Source organism: Myotis yumanensis, unplaced genomic scaffold (genome assembly GCF_028538775.1).
Source record: "Myotis yumanensis isolate MYYU_CA2020_CCGP unplaced genomic scaffold, mMyoYum1.0.hap1 SCAF_9, whole genome shotgun sequence".
NCBI lineage: Eukaryota > Metazoa > Chordata > Mammalia > Chiroptera > Vespertilionidae > Myotis > Myotis yumanensis.
The window spans coordinates 43,700,865-43,715,213 of record NW_027223760.1 but is presented as its reverse complement, the minus strand read 5'-3'; the positions used below and the strand labels follow the sequence as shown (position 1 = coordinate 43,715,213).

Genomic DNA, 14,349 nt, shown 5'->3' with positions numbered 1-14,349 from the left:
GGCTAAATTATGATAATGTTTAACAGTTTCTTTTCTTTCAACAAAAGAATTTTTACTAGTACAGAAGATAAACAGACCATTTATAAAAGTTTTGGGGCCATGGAATGAGAAAGTAGGTTTAACATTTCAGACTTTACCAGTTAGATAATGGTGAACCATGAAGGTTGTTGTTGTTTTTTCCCAGAGACACAAATATTAATTTGTTTGTCACTAAAGTTCTTTGGGGGAAAAAATTAAAAGTAGTCAACACTTCGTGTGTGTGTGTGTGTGTAAAAGGTGAAAGAGTTAAGAAGCATAAATTGGTAACTACAAAATAGTCATGGGTGTAATGTATAGCATAAGAAATATAGTCAATAACACAGTAATAACTATGTATGGTGCCAGATAGGTGTATGGTGCTAGATTTATCAGGGTGATCCCTTCACAAGTTATATAAATCACTGAGTTGTACAGCTGAAACTAATAAAATACTGTACGTCAACTGTAAAAAAAAAAAGCAAGGAAGGAAGTCCCATGGTCCTGGGAAAACTGATGGCTGATTACTATAATATAAACGAAAGTAGTAAAGATGCTGGATCAAAGAGTATGTATATCTTTAACGTTAGTAGGTAAGGCCAAATCATTTTTCCAACTTGCTTTCTACAAATTTACAGATGATAGGGTTCAGAACATGCTACCTCAAATTGTGGATCTTAAGGTGAAAAAGTTTGAGGTCACTCTGATCTACCTTGCCCCCATCCTTTTTCCCTCAAAGCAAGAGATAAATCTCCCAGGTGAAACGTAACTTCCCTGTGCCAGGGGAAGGGAGGCCTCTTCATCACCAGTCAGAGAGGGCTGCATAAACAAACCTTGTTACTTCTTCACCATTTTCCACCCTTAGCCCAAATCCCTCTGCCTTGCGAATTCTTCACAAATGTATGTTTCTTTGTCTAAAAGGTATACAAAGCTTCCTGCTCTGGTCACTTCTTTGAGACTCCTATTTTTGTGGGGGAGTAAACACTTAGGAATGTAATAATATACTAGTATGTTTGGCTCTTTTTATGTGTGTGTTTTTAAATGCATATTTCTTATTGATTTCAAAGAGGAAGGGGAAGGGAGAGAAAGATAGAAACATCCATGATGAGAGAGAATTATTAATTGGCTGCTTCCTGCAGGCTTCCCACTGGGGATCAAGCTTGCAACCCAGGCAGTGCCCTGACCGGGAATCAAACTGTGTCCTCCTGGTTCATAGGTTGACGCTCAACCACTAAGCCACTGCCGTTTGGCTCTGCTTTAAGAGCTTTAGATACACATTTAAAATATTTAATCCTCCCAAGAACTGTGAGTTGCGTTACAATACATTCCATACTTTACTACATGAGGAAAAAAACACAGATACCACTAGAAAACAGGAAACTCCTCTCACAACCACCAAACCGACCAACCTAACTGAATTAATACCCATATACTCTACCTTTCTTCCTATTTCAGGGGATGAACTGTAATCATTTAAGAAAGTAAAAGGACAAATCACAGAGCAAAGATATTTGAATTACATGTAAAAGACAGTAAGGCTCTCATTCATAAAATACAAGTAAGTCTTACAAATCCATAAGAAAAAGAACACTCAATTTAAAAATGGGCCTGCTAGGGGAAGATTTTTAACTACAAATTTAATTTCTTTAATAGGTATCAGAATATTCAGATATTTTCTTTCTCTTAGTTTTGTAAGTGATATTTTTTCAAAGAATTTGCCCATTTCCCCTACATTTTCAAATGGATAGGTGTGAAGTTATTCATAATATTTTTCTTTAGGATTTTTAATGTAGGGAGGGTCTCTGGGGTTGGGCTCTTCTTCATTCCTGATACTGATCATTTACAATCTCTATTTTCTTCTTTAATAGTCTTGCTAGAAGCTTATCAATTGTATTAATCTTTTAAAAAACACCAACTTTAGGCTTTGTTGATTTTCTTCTGGTGTACATTTGTTTCAATTTAACTGAATTTTCATTCTTCATTATTTCTTGCCTTCTACCTTGAGTTTATTACTTTTTAAAAATAGTTTCTTGAGATGAAAGCTTTGATCACTAATTTTCAGCCTTTATTCATTTGCTTAATAATGCATAAGCCTATTTAAGCATACCTATTTTCCTTAAGTACAAATTTTTATGTGTTGTATTTTAATTATATTACTTTCCAAACCTTTATTGTGGCTCTTGGGAGAAGAGTTCCTCTGATACAAGCTATTCTGCTTTCACTGGAAGTAGAAACTAATTCATTTCTTACCTCTATGATCATCTTTTTAGACTCCAACCCCTTCTGACTTGACTCTCTGCCCCTACCCTCCTTTCTATACATTCTTCATGCTGTAACCACTTGATCATTTAAAATGTAACCAGATTACATTACTCTATTGCTTTTTTTAAAAAAAAAAGGTAAAAAAGAAACACTCAAGTAGCTCCCCAGTGTATTGAGAATTATATCTAAACTCTTAATCATGACCATATCTTCTATTCTATACCTTTCTCAGCTTACTATTTGCACAGCACATTTCTTACCATAATTTACATCCTGACTCAACTACTGCTTCACAGAATCCTTCCTGATCTCTTCCACTGCTCCTATCACTTCCTAACTTCTCCTGAGATAGTATGTATATATTTACTTGTTTACTGTATTACTAAAACGGAATGTGTGTGTAACGTTTGCTCTTTGCCATCTTTTTCACCACTGCCACTCTATCCTCAACATTTACAACGGTTTCTGGCACACAGGAGGTATTCAGTATATACTTATTAAATAAGTGAATCAAACTAAAGAGATAAATAACTTGCTCATAGCTACTAGGCACTGGAGCTACCAGTTAGAAGTGGAGAAAAGGAATGATATGAAAAATACAGTATTTTAGAAAGAGTCATATGAAGTTAAAATGGATAGAGTGTCAAACAAATGGGCAGAAACAGAGTACCTCTGTTTTCTGCCGGGAAACTTTCTATTTTTAAAGCTCCCCAAGTATTTCTGACGGTATTCCAGATTTGAGGCCATCACAATAAAGAACTGTCAAGTGGTGGTTTAAAAGGGAGATAGATTTGTGAGTCAGTAAAAGAAAAATGATCATAAAACTGGCCTCTTTGCAATATTGCATCTTACTGTAAAGTTACGGTATTTGATAACTCTGGTGTATCTGATTACTGCCCCCTCTGCCTCTGTCAGGAGAACATTCGGCTAATCTGCCTCTGGGACAGAGCAGTGACAAGCCAGCTTCTGAGCAGAGAGGAACTATGGCTAAGCTAAGATGCAGTTATATTTCTAACACTACTAATTCTAGTCTGAAACCTAAAAAATTGATGTATAGAAATAGTATGCTCCAGAATCCCCACATACTGTAAAAAAACAGATGCAAATATACCTGATATGGAAAAGATAGACATGACCTTCAATTCAAATAATTTATTCCATTGTTAGGCTATGTGTAGGCCCTAGAAAATAGGTCCAACAAGTCACAGACTAAGCGAAGAACGGGAAAGGTCGGCATTTCATAGATTTTAGCTTAGAGTGACAAGGTGTCAGTCTCCCAGGGTGGCAAGTTACTACAATGTGACTCTAAATCGTACAGTGGTACTAGGACACGGACAATCCAGATTCAATCGACTCAACCACATTTAAAGAATGTTTCTGTTTCCCCATTAAATGAAATCTGTTTGAGGTCTGGTCAAAACAAAGGCATGAATACAGGATTTGGAATGATTGTTCTGTGGTGTTTTGATACTCAACACCATTTTTGGTGTTTTGTGTGTTTCTTTACAGAATAAATATTAACATTCTCCGCTGAGAGGTGGTGAACTAGGTTTTGGGTTTCCTTGGTCCACCCATGTCCAAATGTGGCATTTCTAATGTTTGTTAACTTTTCAATTACCTTTTGTACTTTGAGGCATGCTAATTCTATAAATATATTCTCTTCTGTATTGAAAGAGTTTAGAATACACTTGTCATGTTAATCTTTCCTACTTTTAGTTTGAAAATAAGAAAATAAAGTTTATGTAGCAACTAGGTTACTTTCAATTTTCATAGACTTGATCCATTCAAATTACAGCTAGTCTTTTAATCTTTACCTACAGAAACCAAGGTATTACTCTTAAACCATAAAGAAAACTAATACAAACTCGATTAAAATGCAAAGGAGAATTCAAATTGTACATTTTAAAACCTATAAACAGACAAATAGAAAGTAAATAAATGAATAAATTCAATAGTTCAAAAAATGACGGCCAAAGGACTAAGCAGACAATAATTGTGACTAAAAAGAAACTTGTTAATACAAGATAAAACATCTATGAGAAAAAGGTTTTAATTTAAAAATACAGTTATAACTGACTTTAAAAAGAAGATATTTATCGACGTAAAAATATCTGAGGCAGGAGAAACTGATTCAATATAAAAGAGTTCGAAGACACTGAAGCAGAAAGTTAACTGTTGCTCAGACAACGCCGGACTGGAGACTGACAGGAGGCTGTGCAGCAGGAAGCAGTGCTTTTAGAAACATCTTCAAAAGTGACAAAACCATAGCCATTAACTTTATTCAACAATACACTCCCATATTATGAAATTTTAAGCTGTTTAACTATGTTTCTAACTATGTCACTGAATTTAAATATTACAAATCTTGTTTTTAAAAAATATTCAGTTCATATTTTACAAACATGTTTTAATTCCAATATGTATCAGTCAATTTTGTGAACCAAAAATTTTCCCCAAAAAAAGAAAAGAATTCCTAAATAAAAATTGATACAGGAACAATAAATTTGGAAACTACACATTTGAAAGATGATTGTTATGCTTTTGTTTATTATACAAACATATAATTTGTAAGTTTATAATTATGAAATAATGACCTGAATTATATCTTGATCTTAAAAGATGTATCAATTATATCTTGACCTTACATATTTATATTCAACCTTTATTTTCTACTTAGTTTCATTCTGTAATTATTAAGTGTCAAAAATAGAAAGGAGCCCTAGCCGGTTTGGCTCAGTGGATAGAATGTCAGCCTGTGGACCAAAGGGTTACGGGTGCGATTCCGGTCAAGGACACGGACCTCAGTTGCAGGCTCCTACCAGGCCCTGGTCGGGGCACGTGCAGGAGGCAACCAATCGATGTGTTTCTCTCACATCAATATTTCTCTCTGTTTTTCCCTTTCTCTTCTAATCTCTCTAAAAAAAAATCAATGGAAAAATATCCTAGGGTAAGGTTTGAAAATATATATTCAGAAAGGAAAGCTACTATGGGCAATCCAATTTTAAAAAATCAACTCCTAAACTGAAGCTGATATAGTTTATATCAGCAGCTCTGACATTTTACAATCTTAAACATTATTGAGGACTCCAAAGAATCTTTATATGGTTGTATCTATTAATATTTACTATATGACAAGCCCAAACTATAAACTTTTAAATTTTTAATTAAAAAATAAACCCATTCTATGTTAATTTTAAATAAAATTTTTGTGAAAAATTCTTTTCCTAAACAAAAATATTAGTGAGAAAAGTGGCTGTTTTCACATTTTTCCTTAATGCATGGCATAATAAAAGAGAACTACATACCTGCTTCTCAATCAATCTGTTACAATGTACTCAAAGGTTGAGATTTAATAAAATTAATAATGTTTACTGTATTGTCCTGGACATTTTTAAGTGACTGTGGGGTGTTTTATTTGTGTGTGTGTTTGTGTGTGTGTGTGTGTTTAAGACTGAGCTGATGGTGGGGGAGAACTCAATGATAACTAATAATAGTTTGATACCATTGTCTTAATTTGTGCTCAGGCACCAGCAATTTTACCCACCATTGCTTCTGCACCAGCAACGGGAATGTCAACACAGTGCAAAAGGCAAATAACATTTTGCTATTACATGAAAAATAGTTTTGACATTTTGGACCACCAGGGTTCTGCTGGACACTGAGAGTCACTGGGTTAAGTAATTCAATAAATATAGAAAATTCACAGAATAGGACACATTTCATTGTTCTCAGTAGTGACTGGCTTCATACCTTCTTGCTATTCATAAAGCAACAGTAAAGATTCAAGAGCATTCTAAAATAACGAAATATAATAAAAAAGGAAACAAGCCCTAAAAGATATTAAATTTGATCAAGTGCTTAATTCCAACAAAGAAAATAAATGTTTTATAGCAAAGAGCTTGAACTTTTCTAACTGGGTCAAGACTGCTTCGGATTATATACATTGCATGTCATTTCTGTCTTACCTTAGCTCTAGAGGAACTGACATTTTCCATATTTTCAATGCTGCAGATACAATTCTGTGAAACTTTCCGGCAAGCCACTCTGATATAGTCCCAGAAGCTACGAGGACTTTCATAACCAAACCAGGTTACTTGACCTTCAGGAGACAAATTGCAACACAAAATAAAAGAAAACTAGACTAGAAAATTCAACATGCAAGAACAATAAAACGCTGAAAATTAAAAGGCAGTGTGGTGAGCTATAATGGAAAGGACGCTGATATCATGTTAATCAGCCTGAAATCTAGTCCTGATCTGCCTTTACCTAGTTGTGTCACCTTGGGAAATTTATTTAACGAATCTCAATCACAGTTTTTCAACAGTGAATTCAAACTAAATGAAGTAAAAAGAGTCTATACACTAAAAAACATACTGCAGCTTAATATCCTATTATCCTAATATAGTCTTTTATATATCACATGGATAATTTTCCTAGTGGTTCTAGTTAAGCATTAATTTAAATGTCACCAGTTGTATTCTAAAGCTTTCTCCGCTCAGAAAAACAAAAAAGTAAAAAATATAACCTTTTCTCTTCTCTTATGTAGATACGTCAAAGAAATGAAATAAATGTTTAGTCAGAACTATAAGTAAATATAATCAATTAGGATCCTATATTGACTAATCATTCATAATCTTGTACCCACCCATTCTCATCTATAAAGCCACAAAGTTCCCTGTAACTATCCTATCATTCATCTGCTCTCTTCTAGTCACCAACCCGGGAAAAGTCCTTCAGGAATTTACCATTCAGATTTGAGCAATTATGTGTCTGTTGATGAACAAATATTCTTTTCTGTGTATCATAATATTGCTATTTCTGTGCAGGACTTTGAATAGCAGATCCATGGGAACCATTTTGCACTCTTAGTATTTTAATATGAGAGACAGCTTAATACTTTATTCAATTAATCTTACCTGGGTAAGTTTTTTAATCTTAATGTAGAAATATTAGCTTTTATATTTTTAAATCTGTACTTCGCTGTTTCAATTAATTTTTTTTATCTCAAACCTTCCCTTCCCCAGTAATAGCTTCTCTCTAAGCAACATCAAAGTGTTGTCAGCAAACACCATTTTCGGAGCCGTGTCTGAAATGATATGTGATTTCCAACCATGGCAGCCCATAAAAACACCTGGGCTTCTTTTTAAACATACTCATGCCTGGGTTCCCCCAAAACTAAATAACCAGAATCTTTAGGGGCAGGTCTAGGCATTGGTATTTTTTAAAGCCCCCCCACCCCCCGCTGATATTTCTAATAATATACTTATGGCTCCTCAACGAATAGAAAGCCTATATATTGCGATAGGTAACTCCTATCATCTTTCAGGACATTTTAAAGGCCTCCTGTTCTTATAAGCCAGTGGTTCTCAAACTTCCTAATGCCGCGACCCTTTAATACAGTTCCTCATGTTGTGGTGACCCCAACCATAAAATTATTTTCATTGCTACTTCATAACTGTAATTTTGCTACTGTTATGAATCGTAATGTAAATATCTGATATGCAGGATGTATTTTCATTGTTACAAATTGAACATAATTAAAGCATAGTGATTAACCACAAAAACAATATGTAATTATATATGTGTTTTCCGACAGTCTTAGGCAACCCCTGTGAAAGGGTCGTTTGACCCCCAAAGGGGTCACGACCCACAGGTTGAGAACCGCTGTTATAAGCCCTGTGTGATCTCTATGGTGATTTAGCCCCCGCCCCGCCCCCCCATGTGCTGGCATGGCACCCTTTGCTTACTTATCCTTATAACTACCTGTTCACTTGATTGTCTCACATATTAGGTGGTAAAACTGCTCAGGCAAGGATTGTGTCTTATTTTTCTTTAAACAGATCTCTAGCACTTGACACAGTGCTTGGATCATAATAAGCATTCAATAAATATTTATTAAACAACACAACTGGTAAATCAGCATAAAACAGATCATCTTAATTGCAATACTATATAAAAATTTGAATTTTAAAAATCTGAATTAGTATCTTTTTATAGTAACAGTTCAATGACAATCTGGTATCAAGATGTCTCCATGCTAGATTACAAATACTAAATATTCTAAACAAATATATTTACAGATATAAATAAGACACAAGAGCATCTACAAATACTCAAATATATAACTCAAATGTCTCTTTAAAGATCAAATATTACTACCAACGAACAGAAATCTATAAGAATACTGTATTTAAAATATCTCTTCTTCATCTCTCCCCATTACTGTCCTTTGCTTCTTCTCTTCTTTAGTTAAAAAAGTTCCTAGAACAGTATCTCAATATAGTTGGTCTTTAGGGCAATTTTCATGTCATCAATTAGATAGCCATTTGGAGAGGAAGCAGGGTGCCCAGTGGTTAGGAATATGGGTTTTAAGTCAAATCACTTTCTAGCTATGCGATCTTGAGCAAATGACTTCACTGTATAAGTCTTTCTTCTATAAATTAACAATAGCTGTAGTACCAACGTGGTAACACTTGGAGATTAGATGAGATAATGTGGGTACAGCAATCAGTATACAGTACAGTACAGATGTTAACAACTACTGCTACTATGATTACAACTATCAAATAGTTAAGGGACCAAAGCTCCTCTTCCACCACAAAGTGGGAATGAGATGTAAAATTAAAAGTTTTTCCCATAACTTGCTTAGAATCTAAAAAAATCTTTAAAATTTATTCCCTAATCCAACCTTTTCTCATATCAACCTTTCTAATTTTGCCTCCCTAAAATATCTAGTCTCTACTAATTGTCTTTACCTTAATTAATTGGGATCACCCCATAATTTTAAAAAGGGAGGTGTAGCTGCCAGTCCTCCCTCAAGAAACAGAGTACTAAACAATGGCAGGGATCCTAAAAAAGGGAGAATCTCAAGGTTTCTCTAATGACTTTATTTTAAACCTCATGTGTCTGACATGGTCAAGGAAAAATAGGAATAGTAGAGTTGTCAAAAACCAAAAGAATATAACAAAGTCCTATTTTTAGAGGAGAGAAAAGAAAATAAAGAAAAACTAAAAAATCTGGAATTAGGTTAAACAGAGAAAGAATGGGCACTAAATCCTTAGGACTCTTGCTGTGGGTAGGATATGCGATCTACAAGGCTTTACCCAAGACATGACAAGATTTCCAAGATTGCAAACTAAGAAACTAAACAATTAATAGAATGACATATTAGCATAACTTGCAGGGTTTTAAAAAACTAGTATCTTCATAATACTCTGTCTATTCAACCAACTAGATGTGAGGAGACAGTTGATGTTTCACTCTCACATCAACATTTTTCTCTCTCTCTTAAAAAAAAATCAATTAAAAATTTTAAAAATAATAGAAGTATTCAATTGGTTATTTGAAATATTATTACTTGAATATCACTCTTACTTAAACAGATTAATTGCTAGCAAAAGACTATCCTTAGTCTGTAACCAGTATTCAACAGGAATATTAAAACAAAACAAAGCACTACAATCTGATTGTGCCTTTAAAAACCACCAGTAATAAATAATCATTTCCAAGATATTCCATTTCCTTTAAAAATAACCAGAAAAGCAAATCACTTTACAAGACACTACTATATCTCGAATAAATTTTATTCCAGAGAAGAAAAATGCTGTCATTAAAAATTCTCTTTTTAAAGCTCTGATGAATATAGATATATAATATGCTTTCAATTATATATATTCTTAGAAGTTGACTTTTTACCAATGACAAAGTTAAACAAGCTTTTGACATTTACTTCCATTCCATTAATCCAACTCTAATTTGTTTCATGCACAGAAATAAGTGGTGAAAAGTTTGCTAGACTAAAAGGTGAACTGCTACTAACAAGCTATGTAATATCTTTCCCACTAAACTGCCTCATTTCTGCACCTAAAAAATAGTATGTAATTTTTAGAATCCAATATTATCCTAAAATTACTCTTCTCCATTAGTTAAGTCAAATGCCTATTCACTTCATGCAATATGTTTGTGTTTGGCTTATAAGTGTTTCTTTAATGAAGTAGTGCTTAATGGCATATAATCTTTTGATAATATAAAAATAAATGAATATGTGAAGTGACTCCCTTTCTCCAGTCTTTATTAGTGCTTAACTACGAATGGAAAACTGTTCTCACAAGGTGAAGTTCTGTCAGCATTATAATATATCACCTAGATGATAATATCAGACTATTGCCTTGTAGCTACTATTCATATAGACAAGTAATAAAAACAGTCACATCAAATCTTAATAAATCACTCTGATATCACTGCAAATGTTTTCAGATGCTTAAAGGAAATTGATTACTTGTGGATTTATTTTTGGCAATATATTAATATTTAGATATTAAACTTTTCACTTTAAATTTTGTAACAGCCCTAAGTTTGATATTGCTAACTTATAAAATCAGTTTGATATTTTCCACTACCTTTTTACAAAACAGAGAAAATTCCCATTTCTGTAAGAGGTTAGAATCTTTTCCTTTTAAAAAAGGTAGTGGAACCCTGGCCAGTGTGCTCAGTGGATAGAGCATCATCCTGGCCTGTGCACTGAGTCTCGGGTTGGATTCCCAGTCAAGGGCACATACCTTGGTTGCAGGTTTGATCCCTGGCCCCAGTTGGGCGTGTGTGGGAGGCAACAAATCAATGTGTATCTTTCACATTGCTGTTTCTCTCTCTCTCAATGACAAGATTAATTGGTATCACTTCATAATATATCCTCTGGTGAGGATTAACAAAATAAATAAATAAAGTAGCATTATTAGTTGAGATTCATATTTATTAGACCATTCATCCAGCTTTGAAGATAAAATTATGATCTTGAATAATATTCTACATAAAATATACTAATGTTCTAAAAAAGATAAAGTTAAAAACTTTAAAAATAACTTTAAACTTTATACTGAATCTTAAGAAGAAGTCTGAGTCTTGACTAGGTAATTATATTTATATTACTAGTTCTGTATGTTACTTACAGGATGCTTCAGGAAATCATTTAGCAAATATGAATCAGTTACTAATCTATAAAATGTAATTATCATCCCTTATTGCAACAATTAATGTCTTGTTCTAAGAAATTTATCACAGATACCTAAAACAAATGTCTAAAGTATGTACCTATACAATAAAAGTGAGTCAAATATTAATCTTCCAAAACCCAAAATTAAGATAAACAAGTTCACCTGAAAATCTGAAAACTGAATTTGACTTAATAGGTTTACTTATCCCAGTAATTTGACCATCTTTCCAAGTAGAATACAAGAGTTTTGTGTGTTTTTTTCTTCCACCAGCTTTTTTAATATAAGGTTTAGAATACTGGCAGATTTAATTAAAGTACCAACGGCTGAGGTCCATACAGAGAGCTATGTAGAAACGTGAAGACCTAGCCCTAGCCAGTTTGGCTCAGTGGATAGAGCGTCGGCCTGAAGGATCTCAGGTTCAATTCCAGTCAAGGGAACATACCTCGGCTGCAGCCTCAACACGCGTCACGACTCGTTTGGGAGGCAACCAATCAATGTGTCTCTCTCACATCATTGTGTCTCTCTCTCTGTCTCTGCCCTTCCCTTCCACTCTCTCTAAAAATCAATGGAAAAATATCCTCAGGTGAGGATTAACACACACAAAAAGTGCAGACCTAAAGAAATCAAGCATAATTTATTTCAATAGTGATTAAGGCTACATATACATAGGGAACATAAAAGAATTTTTTTAAAAGTATTATTTGTGGGAATTAGGATTGAGGAAATGAGAAGATATTTCTCTTCTACATTCTATTCTTTATCTTAATATTATCTTTGAAACACTAGAAAATTTATTTTCTAATTAAAACATATAGTAAAAGGCTAGGTCATAAGTGCAGAGGCCCAGCAGTGTGTTTTGCACACAGCAGGAACTCAATAGAAGTATTCTGACTAAACGAATAAGAAGTATGCATTCTACCTGGGAGAACGGAAACTAAGGAATACAGTCCCACTAATGGTTAAAGAATGGCAAAGCAGTTATTGTGGATAGTGCCCATGTATGCTTTACTGAGTGATTTTTGAAAATTCACACAGCTTCCCTGAGGCCCTGGTTCGCATGTAATACAAATATTATTACACAGCACTTACAAAATTGAGGAAATAACCAATAAATCATATATCATTAAGCATTCTAATAAAATATAAATAACACAGATATACATACTTGGTTAATAAAATAGTACTTAAAACCATGGAGTTTAAGAGAAATACGGAGGGGAGTCACATGGAGAAGAAGGAGAGTAAATGAATTACTATATTGTGTGAGTTTACAACAAGCTATTACTTAAAAAATTAGCATAAGCATACTTGTGCCCTCTAAATTAACAAAAACAAAAACAGAAAGCTTTGCAAAACCCATGCAATGTACTAAAAAAGATCACTTAACTGATACAGCCCTCCCCAGTAAGTCAATTCCATGCTCCCGCGCAGCTCAGTGGCGGGAGACATCACCAGCATAGAGTACCTTGAAGAGGTATTTGGAGATGAGCCAGCCATCTGCAACTTTGGGAAATCTCTTTAAAAAAAATAAACAACAACAACAACACACAGATATTTAAGAAACCTGCCATCAAGTTTATAATTGCAAACTGAATAGCCCAAATTAGATGGCTACACATAATTCTGACACAGTAAACACTAAACTCAGGATGAATATGAGCTACACACTCAGCACATAAACGAAGCTGGTTCCTTGTAGCCTATTTTATTGGAGAGTCTAGAATTTATGTAAGTCATAGAAATAAGTGAGAAGCAATTGTTCTTTTTACCTCCCCAAGTGCAATAAACGGGTGATGACAGAATGCAAAATGAGCAACAGCTTGGCTGAATTGGCTAGATTTGCACCTCAGAATTTATGTTGGGTTAGGAAAATTACTTCTTGAACTGCTTATGTCTCAAAGTGTTTAACTTTAAAACTAAACAATTTTTACTGTTAACTTTTCTAAAAGTTATAATCAAATTCATTTTGAAGACCAGTTCCCTTATTTTTGGCCTAAGAAGAGTTAAAATCTGTATGGTTCTGAATTATGAGAAGAGCACTTAGCTATCTGGTAAAATGTTCTTCAGTTTAACCAACGTCGACTAAATGATTAGTTAATGCAAAATACTGTTTTATTTCCTACAGCAGCTTTCAATTATTGCTTAACCATCACCATCTGGAAAAGTTACTGTAAATTCTGACTATGTTATTTGGAAATTCCTCTTATAATTATACAGAAAAACTCAAAAGCCAAATAATATTTTCTTCTCTCATAACCTAACAATGCAATCTCCAATAGGACATGGTCCCACACCTTTCTAAATACTCAGACCCTTTATGAAACCAAACAAAAACCAAACAAACACAGTGAATAATGCTGTATGAAAATGAACGGAAAAAGATATATACAGTTGTATTGTTTGCTACATCCATGTCTCTACCTTCCTCCTATCTTCATTTGTAACATCATAAAGGAATATTGAATTTTTAAACATATCCTAAAGGATCTATAAATTGGTACCCTCGTTGAAGCCCCATAGGAGGACATACTGTTCTTGCTACAACTACAACAAACAAAAATGAAAATTTCTCAGCACTAAAATGTAAATCAGAACAGAATGCTTTTCATTCTGTTATATGATTAACCATATGATTTCACTATTAACCATATGATTTCACTAATATGTGGGATATAAAACTGAAACTAGTGAACACAAACTGCAGTATGGTGATTGCCAGGGGAAGGGGGCAGGGGTGGGAGGGTAAAGAGGGCCTAATATATGGTGACGGAAGATGATTTGACTTTGGGTGGTGGGCACACAGTGCAATATACAGATCTTGTAACATAGAAACCCACACCTGAAAACTAAATGATCATATTAACTAATGTCACCCCAGTAAATTTAATTTAAAAAATTAATAAATCAAAAATTAGGCTATGGAGAAACACCAATCAGAAAGGATATGTGCATCCCTATGTTCATAGCAGCACAATTTACCATAGCTAAGATTTGGAAACAGCCTAAGTGCCCATCAGCAGATGAATGGATTAGAAAACTGTGGTACATCTACACAATGGAATACTACGCTGCTGTAAAAAAG

General features: G+C 33.9%; 1 protein-coding gene across 4 annotated transcripts in view; it reads right to left on the bottom strand.

Annotated features, from left to right (window-relative positions):
• The window catches only part of RUNDC3B (RUN domain containing 3B), a 100,618-nt gene that overhangs the window by 56,044 nt on the left and 30,225 nt on the right, over positions 1-14,349 (bottom strand). For 2 of the 4 annotated variants that reach the window (XM_070424177.1, XM_070424179.1), the window contains exons 3-4: positions 12,733-12,783; positions 6,243-6,376 (exon numbers count right to left, since the gene is read on the bottom strand). In XM_070424177.1, the coding sequence (XP_070280278.1) occupies positions 6,243-6,376; positions 12,733-12,783 (185 nt within the window). The remainder of the gene's footprint in view (positions 1-6,242; positions 6,377-12,732; positions 12,784-14,349) is intronic. The other 2 variants (XM_070424178.1, XM_070424180.1) reach the window with 1 other exon arrangement.